This window comes from Phalacrocorax aristotelis, chromosome 1, assembly GCF_949628215.1.
Source record: "Phalacrocorax aristotelis chromosome 1, bGulAri2.1, whole genome shotgun sequence".
NCBI classification, from domain to species: domain Eukaryota; kingdom Metazoa; phylum Chordata; class Aves; order Suliformes; family Phalacrocoracidae; genus Phalacrocorax; species Phalacrocorax aristotelis.
Window position 1 is genome coordinate 1,900,549 of NC_134276.1, and position 13,594 is coordinate 1,914,142.

Consider the following 13,594-nt stretch of genomic DNA (forward strand, 5'->3'; position numbering starts at 1 on the left):
ACAGGCAAAAAAATTGTCCATCTCTCATCTTTAAAAATTATCTCTTGCTGTTTAAGCATATTGGATCAATTACAGGCATTAGTCTTCAGTGAGAGCGTGGCTTGTTCAGCAATATAGAATGAGTTAATGTGGATGCCGTTGGTATCACCACTCTGCCTAGGGTAAGGGGAAGAATAGGAGGTGTGAGGGAGTGGTGTAACTTGTGCAATTTGGGCAGGGGGGGAAGAGTAGCTTTCGTTTGGCTAAAAATACTTGCATAATCATCTGCATGTGATGAAGTCAGTGAGAGGTGTTAACGCAGCTTATGTTTTGTTTTAATCAACGCCCATCCGTTCTAATAAGAGCTTTTCTTTTAATGGGGTGAATAAATTGCATCTTTAAGTGTGGAAATTTTGCTCGGTTACTACCATTTGGGATGTTCGTTTTTGCATTAATCTGAAGCTGTTAACTGTAGGTGCTGGGAGAACTTTCCTTATTGTTGTCGTAGTGATACTTGAAATTGGAACCAAGGGAAACTTCCCTGCAAATCCCCATTGGTAAAACCAGTGGTACAGGAGTGGGGAGGGTGAGTGGCTGACCGCGGTTTCCCAGGAGGCTTTTGTTTCACAATATGCTTTTAGTTCTTTAAACCTGACAGAAATCTTGCAAAATGGGTTCTTTTTCTGCCCTCAGCCAGTGGCCATTGGCTCAGCAGCGCTTCAGTTACGCAAGGTTATTCAGTCGGAGTTGCTCGCTGTCAGCTGTGAAATACCTGTGGAAAAAGAAGGAGGCCAGACACAAGTTGGACCACTAAAGGTATGTGTTTTACCATACAGGGTTTGAGTTAAATGACCTGTTGTTACTAATTTTGGCTGGATGTTCTCTCTTTTCCACTCCACCACCCCCCCCTTAATTTTTCCTCCTCTTCCTTTACTCTCCTTTTTTTTAATTCACCAGGTCTTGGAGGTGAAGGTTTGTAAGACCGATACAAGATAATATGAACCCTTCTTTCCTTAGAGTTTTGGAGAAATATTTTTAACCTCCTGCACATCTAAGAATGTTGCTGTGTGGCGTTTCTGTGGCTGCAGGGTAAAACGAGGGTCAATAAGCTCAGGCTTGGATACAGAAACCGCTCTACAGGCAGATTTTGAGTGGCGCCTATTCAGGGCAGGGAGCTTTGGCTTCTGCTCTACCCGTGACATGAGCTGAGGTCTCTCCTGACGCAGAGGCCTGATGCTCCCTGTCGTTGGTACCACCGAGTCACTTCAGGAGTGATTTTCTGCAGCCAGAGTTTCTACCAGCATGCTCAATTTTGGATTGAGAAGGATTAACAGTCCTGCACATCACATTTGCGAGATTTGCCCGTTCTGAGGATAAGCAGCCCTCTAGATGAGCAAGTGAAGGTTTAAGAGAGTACTTGGGAATTTTACATTCAGAGCTCCTAAATCATTCCCAGAGAACGTGAGCGTGGACTGCTTCTGTCACTTTGTAATTCACGGGATGAGCCATGTTCTCTGTCACAGAGGCCGTGAAACTTCTTCCAAGGAAGCCATTCAGCAGGGCTGCTACCAGAGGAGCTGCAGAAGGGTGAAACATAAAATGTGTGGGAGGAGTTAACTGAAGGCAGGGAGGAGAAATGGTGTGTTGTGCCGGAGCGAATGGAGTGGAACAGGGTCTGAGAGGAGAAAAGCGGAAGGAGGTGTTGTAGGGAATTAATGAACCGAAGTTCAATGCAAGAATTTATGGAAGGGGAAGCTAAAACTTAAAGAAAACCTGGAATTGGTTGCCCTGTCTCTTAGGTTTCACTTGCTCAGTGTAATAGCTGCCTATCAGCAACGCGTGCGTGTCCAGCTATTCTGGCCGGGCCATGGAGGATATGGGTTGTCAGCCTCTGAGACTTCTTTGCATTTCTTGGGTTCCTTCTGACCGATGGCCTTCAACTCCTCATATTTGGATGTGCTCTTTATAGCCTTTAGGAGCAGATACTGTTTGGGATCTTTTGCTGCAGTATCTTGTCTCATCCCTTCTAAGCCATAGAGGCAAATTTCTTGAGTCTGATTTTTTTTTTTCCTTATGTGGGCATTTTATGGCTCCAGTCCTTTTCTTTATCATGTTACCTTATCTTCTGGGCTTCAGTTTGTTCCTCCCCATCTTGCTGTCTTGTCACGGGAATAAACCCAGCAGCTCTGTAGCAATTAACACTTGCAATTCATTTAACCTTTGTTCTGGTGTTTCTTTCATTGCTTTCACACACACATTTTCATTCGCTCCAATCTCTGGCAAATCTCGACGAGATGAAGAGGCAATTTAAACGTAGGACAGAGTGTTAAAAAAACAAAACAAAAGCCAAAAAACCCAACCTCAGGAAAAAAGAAGGCAAATGCAGTGGAATATGTAGACCATTGGAGAGAAAACAAAGGAGCCCACAGAAGGGAGAGGAATTAGGGACAGCTAACATATGCAGAGAATGTAAAAGTGAGACAGCAGTGGAAGAAAACACGTAGAAATACTTCTTTTTAATCATTTTTCTTGAGCAATCAAGCTGTAGCAGAGTGGAGCAAATGACAGTTGTGATACTTTGTCACAGCACTTTACAATTTGGCTAGGTAGGTGTTCATTTTTCAGTGATTAGTTTTAATTTTTTCCTTTCACCTGTAATTTTGTGGTTTTGTACTTCAGTTACTGCTTTATGTGATAGAATCGCATAGTTTATTTTGCAGTGACAGTTGTAGCTTGTGGCCAGTGTGTGCCTAAAGAAAAGCCTTCAGGGTGATGCTCTAACACAGTTCTTGTCCAAAACATGCAATGCCTTTCCCTGAGTTTATGTTGCAGCCTCTTGTGTTTGTATGGGGCATATCTTCTGGAACATGTCAGAGAAGGGCAGCAGAACTGGGGCAGGGTCTGGAGCACAAGTGTGCTGGGGAGCGGCTGGGGGGGGGTTTAGCGTGGAGAAGGGGAGGCTGAGGGGAGCCCTTCTCGCTCCCTGCAGCTGCCTGAGAGGGGCTGGAGTGAGGGGGGGGCTGGTCTCTGCTCCCAAGTCACCAGTGACAGGGCGAGAGGGAACGGCCTCAAGCTGCGTCAGGGGAGGTTTAGGTTGGGTGTGAGGGAAACGCCTTCCCTGCCAGAGCGGTCAGGCCCTGGCACAGGCTGCCCAGAGAGGTGGGGGAGTCACCGTCCCTGGGGGGGTTCAACCACCGTGTAGCCGTGGGACTTGGGGCCATGGTTTAGGAGGCCTGGGGGTGTTGGGTTGGGGGTTGGCCTTGGTGATCCAAGAGGTCTTTTCCAACCCTAATGATTCCATGATTCTGATCAGCCCACCTTGCCTTGCACAATGCAGGTGTCCTTAGAGCTCGCAGCCGACAACAAAGACTTCACTCGCACTGCTGCCAGGTCAGTTATGGCTGCACAGCGAGTCCCAGCTCATGCTGTAAGAAGTCCCCAGCTGGAATTCCAGGAGCCCAACAGGAAGACTGTAAATGCAGAAAGCCCTCGCTGTTTGAAACTGAACAAGTACGAGGACTCACAGAAGGCAGGAGCAGCCACTACAAACATTGTGCAGCCACCACAGGCTGTACCAACCTCTGTAGCCCGTAATCTGATGACACAAATAACCGCATCTGAAGAGGATGGGTTATTGCTGCATGTGCTGTTGATGGTGCCAGAGGGAAAGGATTTTGTTGTTGAGGACTACGGGCTCCACAGTTCTTGTAACGTGTATTTAAACTGCAAGCTGCTCAGCACCGAGGAGGCAACGAGGTCTGCTGTCGTATGGGGCACAACACAACCTGCCTTTAATTTTTCTCAGGCAAGTCACAAATCTTCCGCTTAACACTGTTTGAAATGTGCTATTCCACACCGACAAACTTATTTCAAAGATAAGTTACTTTTACATATGTAGGAACTTCTCTGCTTGGCTCTGTCCGGTATATTAAAAGTATTTTCAGTATTGTTTTGGCTGCACCGCACAGTTTGGAATGCAGTTCCTTGAATCATCCCAATATGAAATGAGACTTTTGAAGTACAAAAGAAACAGAAAAGTTTAGGTTAAAACTGAAATAAAGTTGACTTCTCCTTTCTTTTTGGCAAGAAAACATGTTGCTGATGGCATCCTAATATTTGAGTGTAGAATTTTTTTGTTTGTTCCATTGCTCAGCGTTCTTTTCCTTCTCAATTGATACATCAGCAAAGAAGTGTGAGCTCCGGCCCTAATATGGGCCAGAGCCTTCCCCCAGCAAACAGCAGAATTTCACGCATTCAATAATGTTACGAGTTTGTAATGTTTTTATGGACATTTTCCTTGGGAAACGTCAGGATGCTCAAACGCAGTTGTTTCACAAATCACTAGGTATCGTTAGAAGTAAGACTCCCAGCTGAAAGAGTGAAATGTAGAAACATAGCAAAAGACGTCTGAGAGAGTTGTCTGAAATTATTTATCTGTTGTTTAGTAAACAGGTGTTTAAAAATAAAACCAGTGTTTTTTAAGATAGCATATGATCATATGTTCAAATTTATCTCCATTGCATTTATTTTCCTGGCTAGCTCTCTTCCAAGCCTACCAGTTTTCTGAAACTTGTTAGGCAAGTATGCATTTCATTCTTCATTTCCATTACTAACGAGCACAGTTCTGTAGACTGGAATAATGTAGCGTTACCAGACCACTCTGTACTTATCGAATAGCTTCCAGTGTATTCTGTGTGCTGATTCTGCGTTCAACTCTTTCAGGTGATGCCTTTTTCGTTGACTTCCAAACACTTGGAGCGGCTGAAGAACAACGTCATGATTATTGAAGCATGGAACAGGATGGGAAGCCCTGGCTGTGACAGACTGCTAGGCTTAGCGAAACTTCCTCTGCATCAGTTTTACATCTCATTCAAGTAAATGTCTTTGTCCCATATTTACCGGGTTGGGGTATATCCTAACTGATGCCCAGAGAAGGAGGGAAGGGTGATGTCTGGGGTTTGTGTGGGAGGGTTCTTAATTATACTTTATAGTAAAGGAGGGAGCTGGGGGGGTTTAGCCTGGAGAAGAGGAGGCTGAGGGGAGCCCTTCTCGCTCTCTGCAGCTGCCTGAGAGGGGCTGGAGTGAGGGGGGGGCCGGTCTCTGCTCCCAAGTCACCAGTGACAGGGCGAGAGGGAACGGCCTCAAGCTGCGTCAGGGGAAGTTTAGGTTGGGTATTAGGAAAAATTTCTTCACCAAAAGGGCTGTCAGGCATTGGAACAGGCTGCCCAGGGAGATGGTTGAGTCTCTAACCCTGGAGGTATTTAAAAGAAGGGTAGACATGGTGCTTGAGGATATGGTTTAGTGGTGGACTTGGCAGTGATAGGTTAGCGGTTGGACTCGGTCTTAAGGGTCTTTTCCAACCTTAACGATTCTATAATTCTAAGATTCAAAGGCATTTTGTCCTGCCAAGCTTCCTCTGGCACTTTCCTTCACTGAGCAGTGTATGGGTAAGTTCCATTGTCCTCGTACAGAAAGAAATATGAGTAGACTGTGAGAAATAAAGACATTGCACTGCATCAGGTTTGGAGCCAGGTTAACTTGGGGTCCTGTGGAAGAGTAAAACTAGAAGAGATCAAAATGACTGCATGGGGCAAGCGTGGGGCTTTCCACTGGTGATTTTCCAAGCTTATAACCAGTTGAGTGATTTTGCTCCTGATTATGCTCTGCATAGATCCCGTTGCTGGGGATGCTGGCAGTTTGCACAGCACAGGATAACACTTGTGGTATCAAAAAGGTCTCTAAATACTTCATGTTTTAATTGTCATCTTATCCAATGAGCCTCTCTGGAGCTCTTTGTTCTTTTTGGTTCAATGTTTTGGCTTCTTGTTCAGTCAAGTACAATGCCTGCTTAAAACAATTTAAATTGCTGGAAACACTGGACAGAAGAGGTTCTTTCTAATGCAAAGGAATAATTCCTTTGATTTTGGTGAGACTGGTGATAGGTGGAAATCAGATGGTGCTGGAACTGACCGGCCACTGCTTTGTTAATTATTAGTGTGTCGTTTGTATATTTTTTCAGTGATCCACTGTAGTTTACTTGTGTATATCTTCTGTGTATGCTTATTTTTCCATTTCTCTGGGAGGCTGTCCCTGTTCCTTCTTCTCTTCCCGCCCAAGTCCATCCCCAAAGGCACACAACAGCCTCATAAAAATATAATGTGGCTACTGTATATTAACAGGAGTCTTGTTCCAGTTCATCCCCTCGCTCATAGATTTCTAGGCTGGCTTAAAGCTAAGGCCAGGTTAGTTCTTGAAGAGCTGTGCTTTCTCATTGCTGCAAATAGCTCATGGGTCTGTGCTTTGTAGAAGACTAATGTAATTGAGATGGATTTTGGAGGAATGTTTCTAACTGGTTTCTAACTGCGTTGAAAGCCCCATCTAAAACAAGCTTTGTGTGATCATGTTCGTGTTCAGATGGTTTATGCTTATGCTGGGGCTTTTTTGTTTTTTTGTTTTTTTTTCAATCTGTTCTAGAGATCCAAAGATTTCCTACCTGCTTCTCCAAGCCCAATATCCGGTGGTTGCTGTGGACAGCTATATGCCTGTGATAGATGTTTTTACCGGCAGTAGAAGTGGAAGCCTGAGGGTCGTTCTGGCCATGGGTTCAGCTGATCAAATAGTGGCACTGCAGAGGCTAAAAAATGAAGAAGGAACGGTGCCTCCCGTCACACAGCGCCCTTCCCACTCTCTGGACCCTCCTCCTACAAAGCCCACAACGGTATTGTTCAATACGTTCCCGTTCTTGTTAGGGTGATGAATGAAAAGGATTTTACCAGTGGGTTCACTAACGGACTGGCGATCCCCAGTCTCTTGATGCCATAGCCAGTTTTGTTACAAATGATCACGTTCTTTGGAGAATTATATTGTTTGTGCTCTTTTCTTACCCACTTTCCCTCACCAGTCTTGACATTATTGCCCTTGTTACTGCCCTGCATATCCACTGCTTCGGTCTACATGACAAGTGCAGGGAAAAAAAAAATCTAGAAAATCTTAACATTGACGGCCTTATTCTGTATCATACAGGTTCTGCCACTACCTTTGAGCTGGATGTGTATGAACTTTTGTGCTTTTTATGTGCTGTGGTTTTTTTGCTCTTGCAGGAAAAAAAATCGCATTTCAATTTTTTCCCAAAAAAATTTGCTTTCAAGGTTTCTGTGAACTTTAGGGAGAAAAGAGCAGATTGTGGTTCTGAGCCCCCCGTCTCAGGCATCTTAGAATCTTATGTTCCCAGTCCTCTTGTATGCTGTTTCCTAAAGAGTCATCCTCTCCATATGGATTTCCTTTGTTTTCTTAGCAGTTAGACCAAGACGGGGAAGACCTGATGGAGCATGTGTTTGAGATCCATGTGGAGAGTGTGAAAGGACTCACCCCCTTACAGTCCACCGTCTGGGGAGAGGCTGACTGCTACATACAGTACTATTTCCCAGTTCAGGAGGCTGGCTGTGGTGTGCTGCAGGGAACTGAATTGCACGAGGAGGGTACGTTTCTTTTATAATCCATCCTTATTTAGAGCATTGCTCTGGTTAAATATTGTTTAGTAATGTTCTCTCTGCTTAAGTAAGAGGGTTTGTATTTCTCTGAGCTTCCATAATGCAGCCAATGCTTGCTTTCCTCAGATGATCCGCGTACAACTGGCCTTGGGCTGCGTCAGTAGACTAAAAGCCTGCTTTGTCTGAGGCAGGCGGCAAAGTTCCCAGCAAAAAGATACCTAGTTCTGAATCTCTTCACACAGTACCTTTTCGTTAAAGATCCAAGAGGGCTTCGCCCAACTGGTCCTGCAAAGATGCAAGAACAGATTCACAGGGAATACTAAGAACTGTGTACAGTTAAATTCAGTGAAGGCTTTAGATACACAGACCTTTCAAGATGCTCGTTTTCATGGATACACCAAGAGAAGACTTGGCTGTTCTAGAACATTAAAATTATAGAGGAGTATTTAAATGAGAAGTATTTGTGAGGAGGGCTGAGGGAGCTGGGGGGGTTTAGGCTGGGGAAGAGGGGGCTGAGGGGAGCCCTTCTCGCTCTCTGCAGCTGCCTGAGAGGGGCTGGAGTGAGGGGGGGGCTGGTCTCTGCTCCCAAGTCACCAGTGACAGGACGAGAGGGAACGGCCTCAAGCTGCGTCAGGGGAGGTTTAGGTTGGAGATGAGGGAAAATGTCTTCCCTGCCAGAGCGGTCAGGCCCTGGCACAGGCTGCCCAGAGAGGTGGGAGAGTCACCGTCCCTGGGGGGGTTCAACCACCGTGTAGCCGTGGGACTTGGGGCCATGGTTTAGGAGGCCTGGGGGTGTTGGGTTGGGGGTTGGACTTGATGACCTGAGAGGTCTTTTCCAACCCTAATGATTCTGTGATTCTGTGCTAAATAATTGCAATTGTAGAAAAGGACTTAGCGTGGATCCTGAGTGCTCTGAATTGCTAACATATATTTCCTCTGAAAAATGACAGTCAGTAACATTGTTCCATAGCATCTCCTGTGGACTCTGTCAGCTTCCAGCCACATTTAACAGGAGTTTTCAGCCTGTGGCTCGCAGCTTCACAGGACTGCGTGAATTGGTTGTAAAAGATTTGTGAAGTGAAACCCAGAAGAGCAAGCCTGCTGGCGGGAGGGTTTAACTTCTTGTCCACAGGTCCTGCCTCCTGAGGGACAGCAGATAGAAAAGGGTTGAAACCCCGAAATGCAACCATTTTTAACCAGCTCTGTTTGACTTGTAGGCATCAAATTACAGCCGTTTCGCACGACAACCACTTTGTGTGTCCCAGATCCCGTCTTTAATGATGAGCATCATCATTCTTTGTTGGTTCCTGCTGACGTCCCGGTCCAGAGGCTCCTGGTCAGTGCATTTATGGCACCAGGAGTAGCTGGAGGAGGAATCCAGTTTGAAGTCTGGTGCAGGTACAGACCAACATCCTGTTCTTTGTAGATGTCACAGCAATACAGAGAGCGCCATATCTGGTATTGAAAAACCTTTAGCTGTGGGATGGATATTTAATAAGTGAAAAAATGGTGAGGCCAGCAACATTTGGTGATGAATATCTGCGTTTAATATGGCATTTAAGACATGTGAGCGTTTTTCCCACCACAAGAGTGCTGATTACTCTTCCTCTTACAACTACATTAGAAAGTGTGTGCTCTTAGTTTGCTTTCTACCACTTTGTTATCAGTGTAGCGATGTAAAGGTAGTGTTTATACTCTTGGCACATCTAAATTTTACCTAATAGCACCCTGGCAGTGTAATTTCATTGTTTTGGGGGTTTTTTCCCCCCTAATACAAGTCACCAAGTACAAGTGAATATACTAAAAAATGTTTGTAAGTGCAAACTGTAGTTTCTTTGGCAACTGAAACTAATTACTAGTGTGGAAAGCAGAGACTGTGAAGACAGGTAGCTTTGGAAAAGCATAATTATAATAATTATGATGTGTTCTGTAGTAAATAAACCAAGCTATTTAAAATTCACGAGTTCACCTGAGAATTATTACATGCTGGATGCGTTTACGTTAATGTTGGTAATGACCAGAGCAGCTGAAGTGACCAGTTGTTACTACCCGGTGTTTCAAAAATGAGCTTTAGCTCAGTTTCCTGAGGACGATTGGACTTCGATTTAATCTTGCCCCGACCACTCACTGACGGTGGCTGGTAAATTTAGGCTGTTTTGGGTGAAAGGAGCAAATTACTGAGCCAGAAGCCTTTTAAGAATTCTGTAAACATCTTCTTGCCAGCTTGCAATATTTGAAGTGGGAAAAGCTTACCAACAGATCCTTGTAATTGGGAGGGAGATTAGATACTGACTGCCAGGTTCCAAAGCAAGGGAGTTCTTGCTATGATGCTGCAGCATCTTGAATTACTCCTAGAAGTGAGTGGGGGGAAAAAGGAGAAACCAGCAGGTGTGATGCTGGCAGTACTACCGAGGTAGTGCTCTACCCAAGACTCAAATAGTCAATTAATATTCAGGATTTGTGCCAGGATGGAAAGAGAAACACACCTCTATAGCACTGCCACATCACTCAGTCACTGCTGCTGAAAACCCAGTGGGTGCCTTTCTTCTGGTCTACCTGTTGTTTGTTAGATACGGTGGCAAAACTCATTTTAGGATGAGTCTGAAGCCAAGTAGCACAGTGAGAAACAGGCTAGAGTCATTTTTTACGTTCACAAACTGGTGCCACAAATCTGTTCTGCAAGTAGCATTTTTATTTATTTATGGAAATTGAGAGTGGAGAATATTCAGTGCCAGATCCTTCTCTTCTTTTTGTTTGGGGTGCCAATTTTTAGAACAGTTTCTGCTAGTTGACTTGCTATGACTAGTGCAAAAGCACATTTGTAACTATATCTACATGAGCACTTACTGTTTGGGTTTTTTTTAGTGGGAATTCACTTACTTGAGTTTATCCCTTAGCTATTGGGAGACTAGCTAGTGTTTGAAGGCACACAGATTCAAGGTAACTTATATACAGTCTTGAGGGAAACAATGATAATTTTGTCATCATCAAAACAGCGTGACTGATGCTGCTTCTTTGTATCTTACCAGGTATTACTACCCAAATGTCAGAGACCAGATGGTTGCCAAAGGGACCTTGCCTTTGTCACGGCTGTGTGCCATGGTGACTATGCAGCATCGTGAAGAAATAGGCATACAGACTTTTAATCTTCCATTGGTCCCCAAGACTGATTCCTCAGGTGAATTTCATCTGCGGTCTTCAGGTGAGGAAGGCTGGTGGGTTTTCACAGAATCCCAGACTGGTGGGGGTTTGAAGGGCCCTCGGGAGCTCATCCCGTCCCACCCCCTGCTGGAGCAGGCACACCCAGAGCAGGGGCACAGGGCCGTGTCCAGGCGGGGGGTGAATGTCTCCAGGGAAGGGACCCCACAGCCTCTCTGGGCAGCCCGTGCCCCTGCTCTGGCACCCGCACAGCAAAGGGGTTTCTCCTCATGTTCAGGTGGAACTTCCCGTGTTCCAGCTTGTGCCCGTGGCCCCTTGGCCTGGCGTTGGGCACCACTGGAAAGAGCCCGGCCCCATCCTCCTGACGCTTGCCCTTCAGATATTGATAAGCATTGATGAGACCCCCCTCAGCCTTCTCTTCTCCAGGCTGAACAAGCCCAGGTCTCTCAGCCTTTCCTCACCAGGGAGATGCTCCAGCCCCTGATCCCCTTGGCAGCTCTGTGCTGGCCTTGCTCCAGCAGTTCCCTGCCCTTCTTGGACTGGGGGGCCCAGAACTGGCTGCAGCCCTGCAGATGTGGCCTCACTGGGGCAGAGCAGAGGGGGAGGAGAACCTCCCTCGCCCTGCTGGCCACACGCCTTTTCATGCCCCCCAGGGCACCGCTGGCCCCCTTGGCCCAAGGGCCCGGTGCTGGCTCAGGGTCACCTCGCTGCCCCCAGGCACTGCCAGGGCCTTCTCAGCAGAGCCGCTCTCCAGTAGGTCAACCCCCTATTTAAATGTGGAAGTCTGTGTATATGCTGCTAAGAGAGATAAAAATATGTATTTGTGTTGGTAACCGCTACCAGCCGTGAGTGTTTTTCCTCCCAGCTTTCACTATCACCATGCCTAGTGAAGAATCAGTGATTAAGCATCAGCAACCCTTAAACTCCGAACAAGTTTAAAAAAGCTCTCCGTGTGTGTTGAACTGCTTGGTTGCCAAATAAGCCCCACTCTGTAGTTAAACTTACTCTGTAAGGTGGGGAATGAGAGATCTGAAGAAGGGCTTTGTGATACATGGTGTGGGCAGAGATGTCTGTTCTGCTGTGGTTCTTTGAAATGATGCAAACATCAGCTCTGGGAGGCCACTGAGGAAATCTGAGGCAGCTTCTTGGAAAAAATGGCCATAAAATAACTGGGGCTGGAGAGGGAGTTCAGTGTGCTTCGATTATTTTGTAACAGGTCAGCCACGTGCAGCAGCAGCAAATCTGTCTCTGTGAAGGTTTTGTCACTGCAGTGCTGTAAAGATGTGTTGAAATACTGCAGGGTATTTTAAAAGCACTACAATGAGCTCACGCACGAGGGCGCGGCTGGGTTGAACAGCCTCTCCTAGTTTACTACGCCATGAATTTGCCAAGAAGGAGGAGCCATAAAGACCATCTGATCTGACTGCCAGGAGGTCAGGTTGCAGGATGCAGTCCTTAAAACTTCCTTGTATGCCTCCTGGATCAGGCTGTAGCTTCTGGCTGACGTACAGCCTCTTGCGCGGTCCACCTCAGTGGATTTCATGTGGAGTTATTTTTTTGTATTAATAGACAAAGTTTTTAGTTAAGAAGTATAACTAAGTAGTGATTATATTGGTTGTAACCGTATAAAAGCTGACGATTTCTTTCCCTTCTTTCTTTCATTTAACCCAGGCTTGCTTGATGTGAGTGTGAGATACCAACGATCCATGAAAACAGCGGCAGGACTAACTGCTCAAGCTGTTTCTCTTTCGGTACAAATACACAGAGCAGCTGGTTTGCAAGCAGCAGCTAGGTAAATCCTAATTCTAAAAGGAAGATTTTTCTCTTAAAATAGCTTCAGCTGGAGGCAGGAGGCTGAGACATTAGATCAGAACAAATTGTAACTGGCCAACTTCCCATCTGCAGAGACCAAGATTCAAACTGGGTTCTGATCAGAAGAGAAAATAACTTTATAGAGAACATCAGTGGTCATTTTTGCCCCTTAAGCTGCAGCACAGTGTGGCAGCATTTGTTCTGTAGAAGGATCGAGATCATAAGGGCACATTTTTTGACGTTTCCACATTTTTCTACACAAAAGGCTGATATAAAAATTGGCTGATATGAAATGGTACCTGTTTGGGTGTTGGATCTTGGTGTTACTGATGCTATTGAGATTTGTTTTCTTGAATTTCACTGTGGAAACATCAATAAACTAACCAGTAAATGAAACACCTTCCTTTTCACCAGAAGGCTGCCGCTCTAAGTGCGTGGTATCTCCTGAACGTAGTTCCAATATGCGATCCTCAAGAATTAAGAAGGAAAAGGCTGGAAGAGAGGCAGTCAGTTCCATAAGAGAAGGATGGCTCCTGGCATTCTAAGGCAGCGCTCACTGACCCTCTGTCAGTGTGGCTGAGCTCCTGATCCATCTTAATCCAAGCAGACTCTGTAAGATGAGGATCACTACCATATGGGCCTTGGGGAAAGTGGAATGACCTCAGACTCCTCACCCTTCAGGTGTACGACCTGAGTAATACCGGGTCTGTTTTCTAAATAATTCCATCTGCTAATTTCACCTCCTTTGGCTCATCAGTACTAGTCTGTAAAAATAATTTGGCTTGGCCTTTTCCTTCCTTCTGGAGCAGGTTCTCTGGGAAGTTATCCTACAGCTTTTTCTACAGAATGGGATATTTTTGAAGGTGCTGAGTACTTTCTCAACCGCTGTGGTCTCAGATGCTGCCAATGAAAAGAGCACAGCCACCAGTGATGGACCTGGTGACGGTTACTCTCACCCTTTTGTGTCTGTTCCTAGTATGTTCAGATGAAAAAAAAAAAAGGCAAAAAAATAGCACGCAGCCAGAACCCACATCTGTTTTGACTTACGACATTCATTCTTTTGTCCAGTCTTTTCACCATGAACACTTGAAACCTTTGCTTTAAGTGCGTTGGTTCCTAGAGTCCTTGTACATTATATTAACTTTTTTTCTTCT

The 13,594-nt window shown here is 45.5% G+C and overlaps 1 protein-coding gene across 6 annotated transcripts in view; it reads left to right on the forward strand.

Moving 5' to 3' along the window:
• C2CD3 (C2 domain containing 3 centriole elongation regulator) overlaps positions 1 to 13,594 on the forward strand; it is a 59,905-nt gene that overhangs the window by 13,671 nt on the left and 32,640 nt on the right. For 5 of the 6 annotated variants that reach the window (XM_075107372.1, XM_075107719.1, XM_075107552.1 and 2 more), the window contains exons 13-20: positions 673 to 795; positions 3,317 to 3,784; positions 4,702 to 4,853; positions 6,454 to 6,697; positions 7,274 to 7,457; positions 8,687 to 8,867; positions 10,499 to 10,671; positions 12,300 to 12,420. In XM_075107372.1, coding sequence (XP_074963473.1) covers positions 673 to 795; positions 3,317 to 3,784; positions 4,702 to 4,853; positions 6,454 to 6,697; positions 7,274 to 7,457; positions 8,687 to 8,867; positions 10,499 to 10,671; positions 12,300 to 12,420 — 1,646 coding nt within the window. The remainder of the gene's footprint in view (positions 1 to 672; positions 796 to 3,316; positions 3,785 to 4,701; positions 4,854 to 6,453; positions 6,698 to 7,273; positions 7,458 to 8,686; positions 8,868 to 10,498; positions 10,672 to 12,299; positions 12,421 to 13,594) is intronic. The other variant, XM_075107464.1, reaches the window with a different exon arrangement.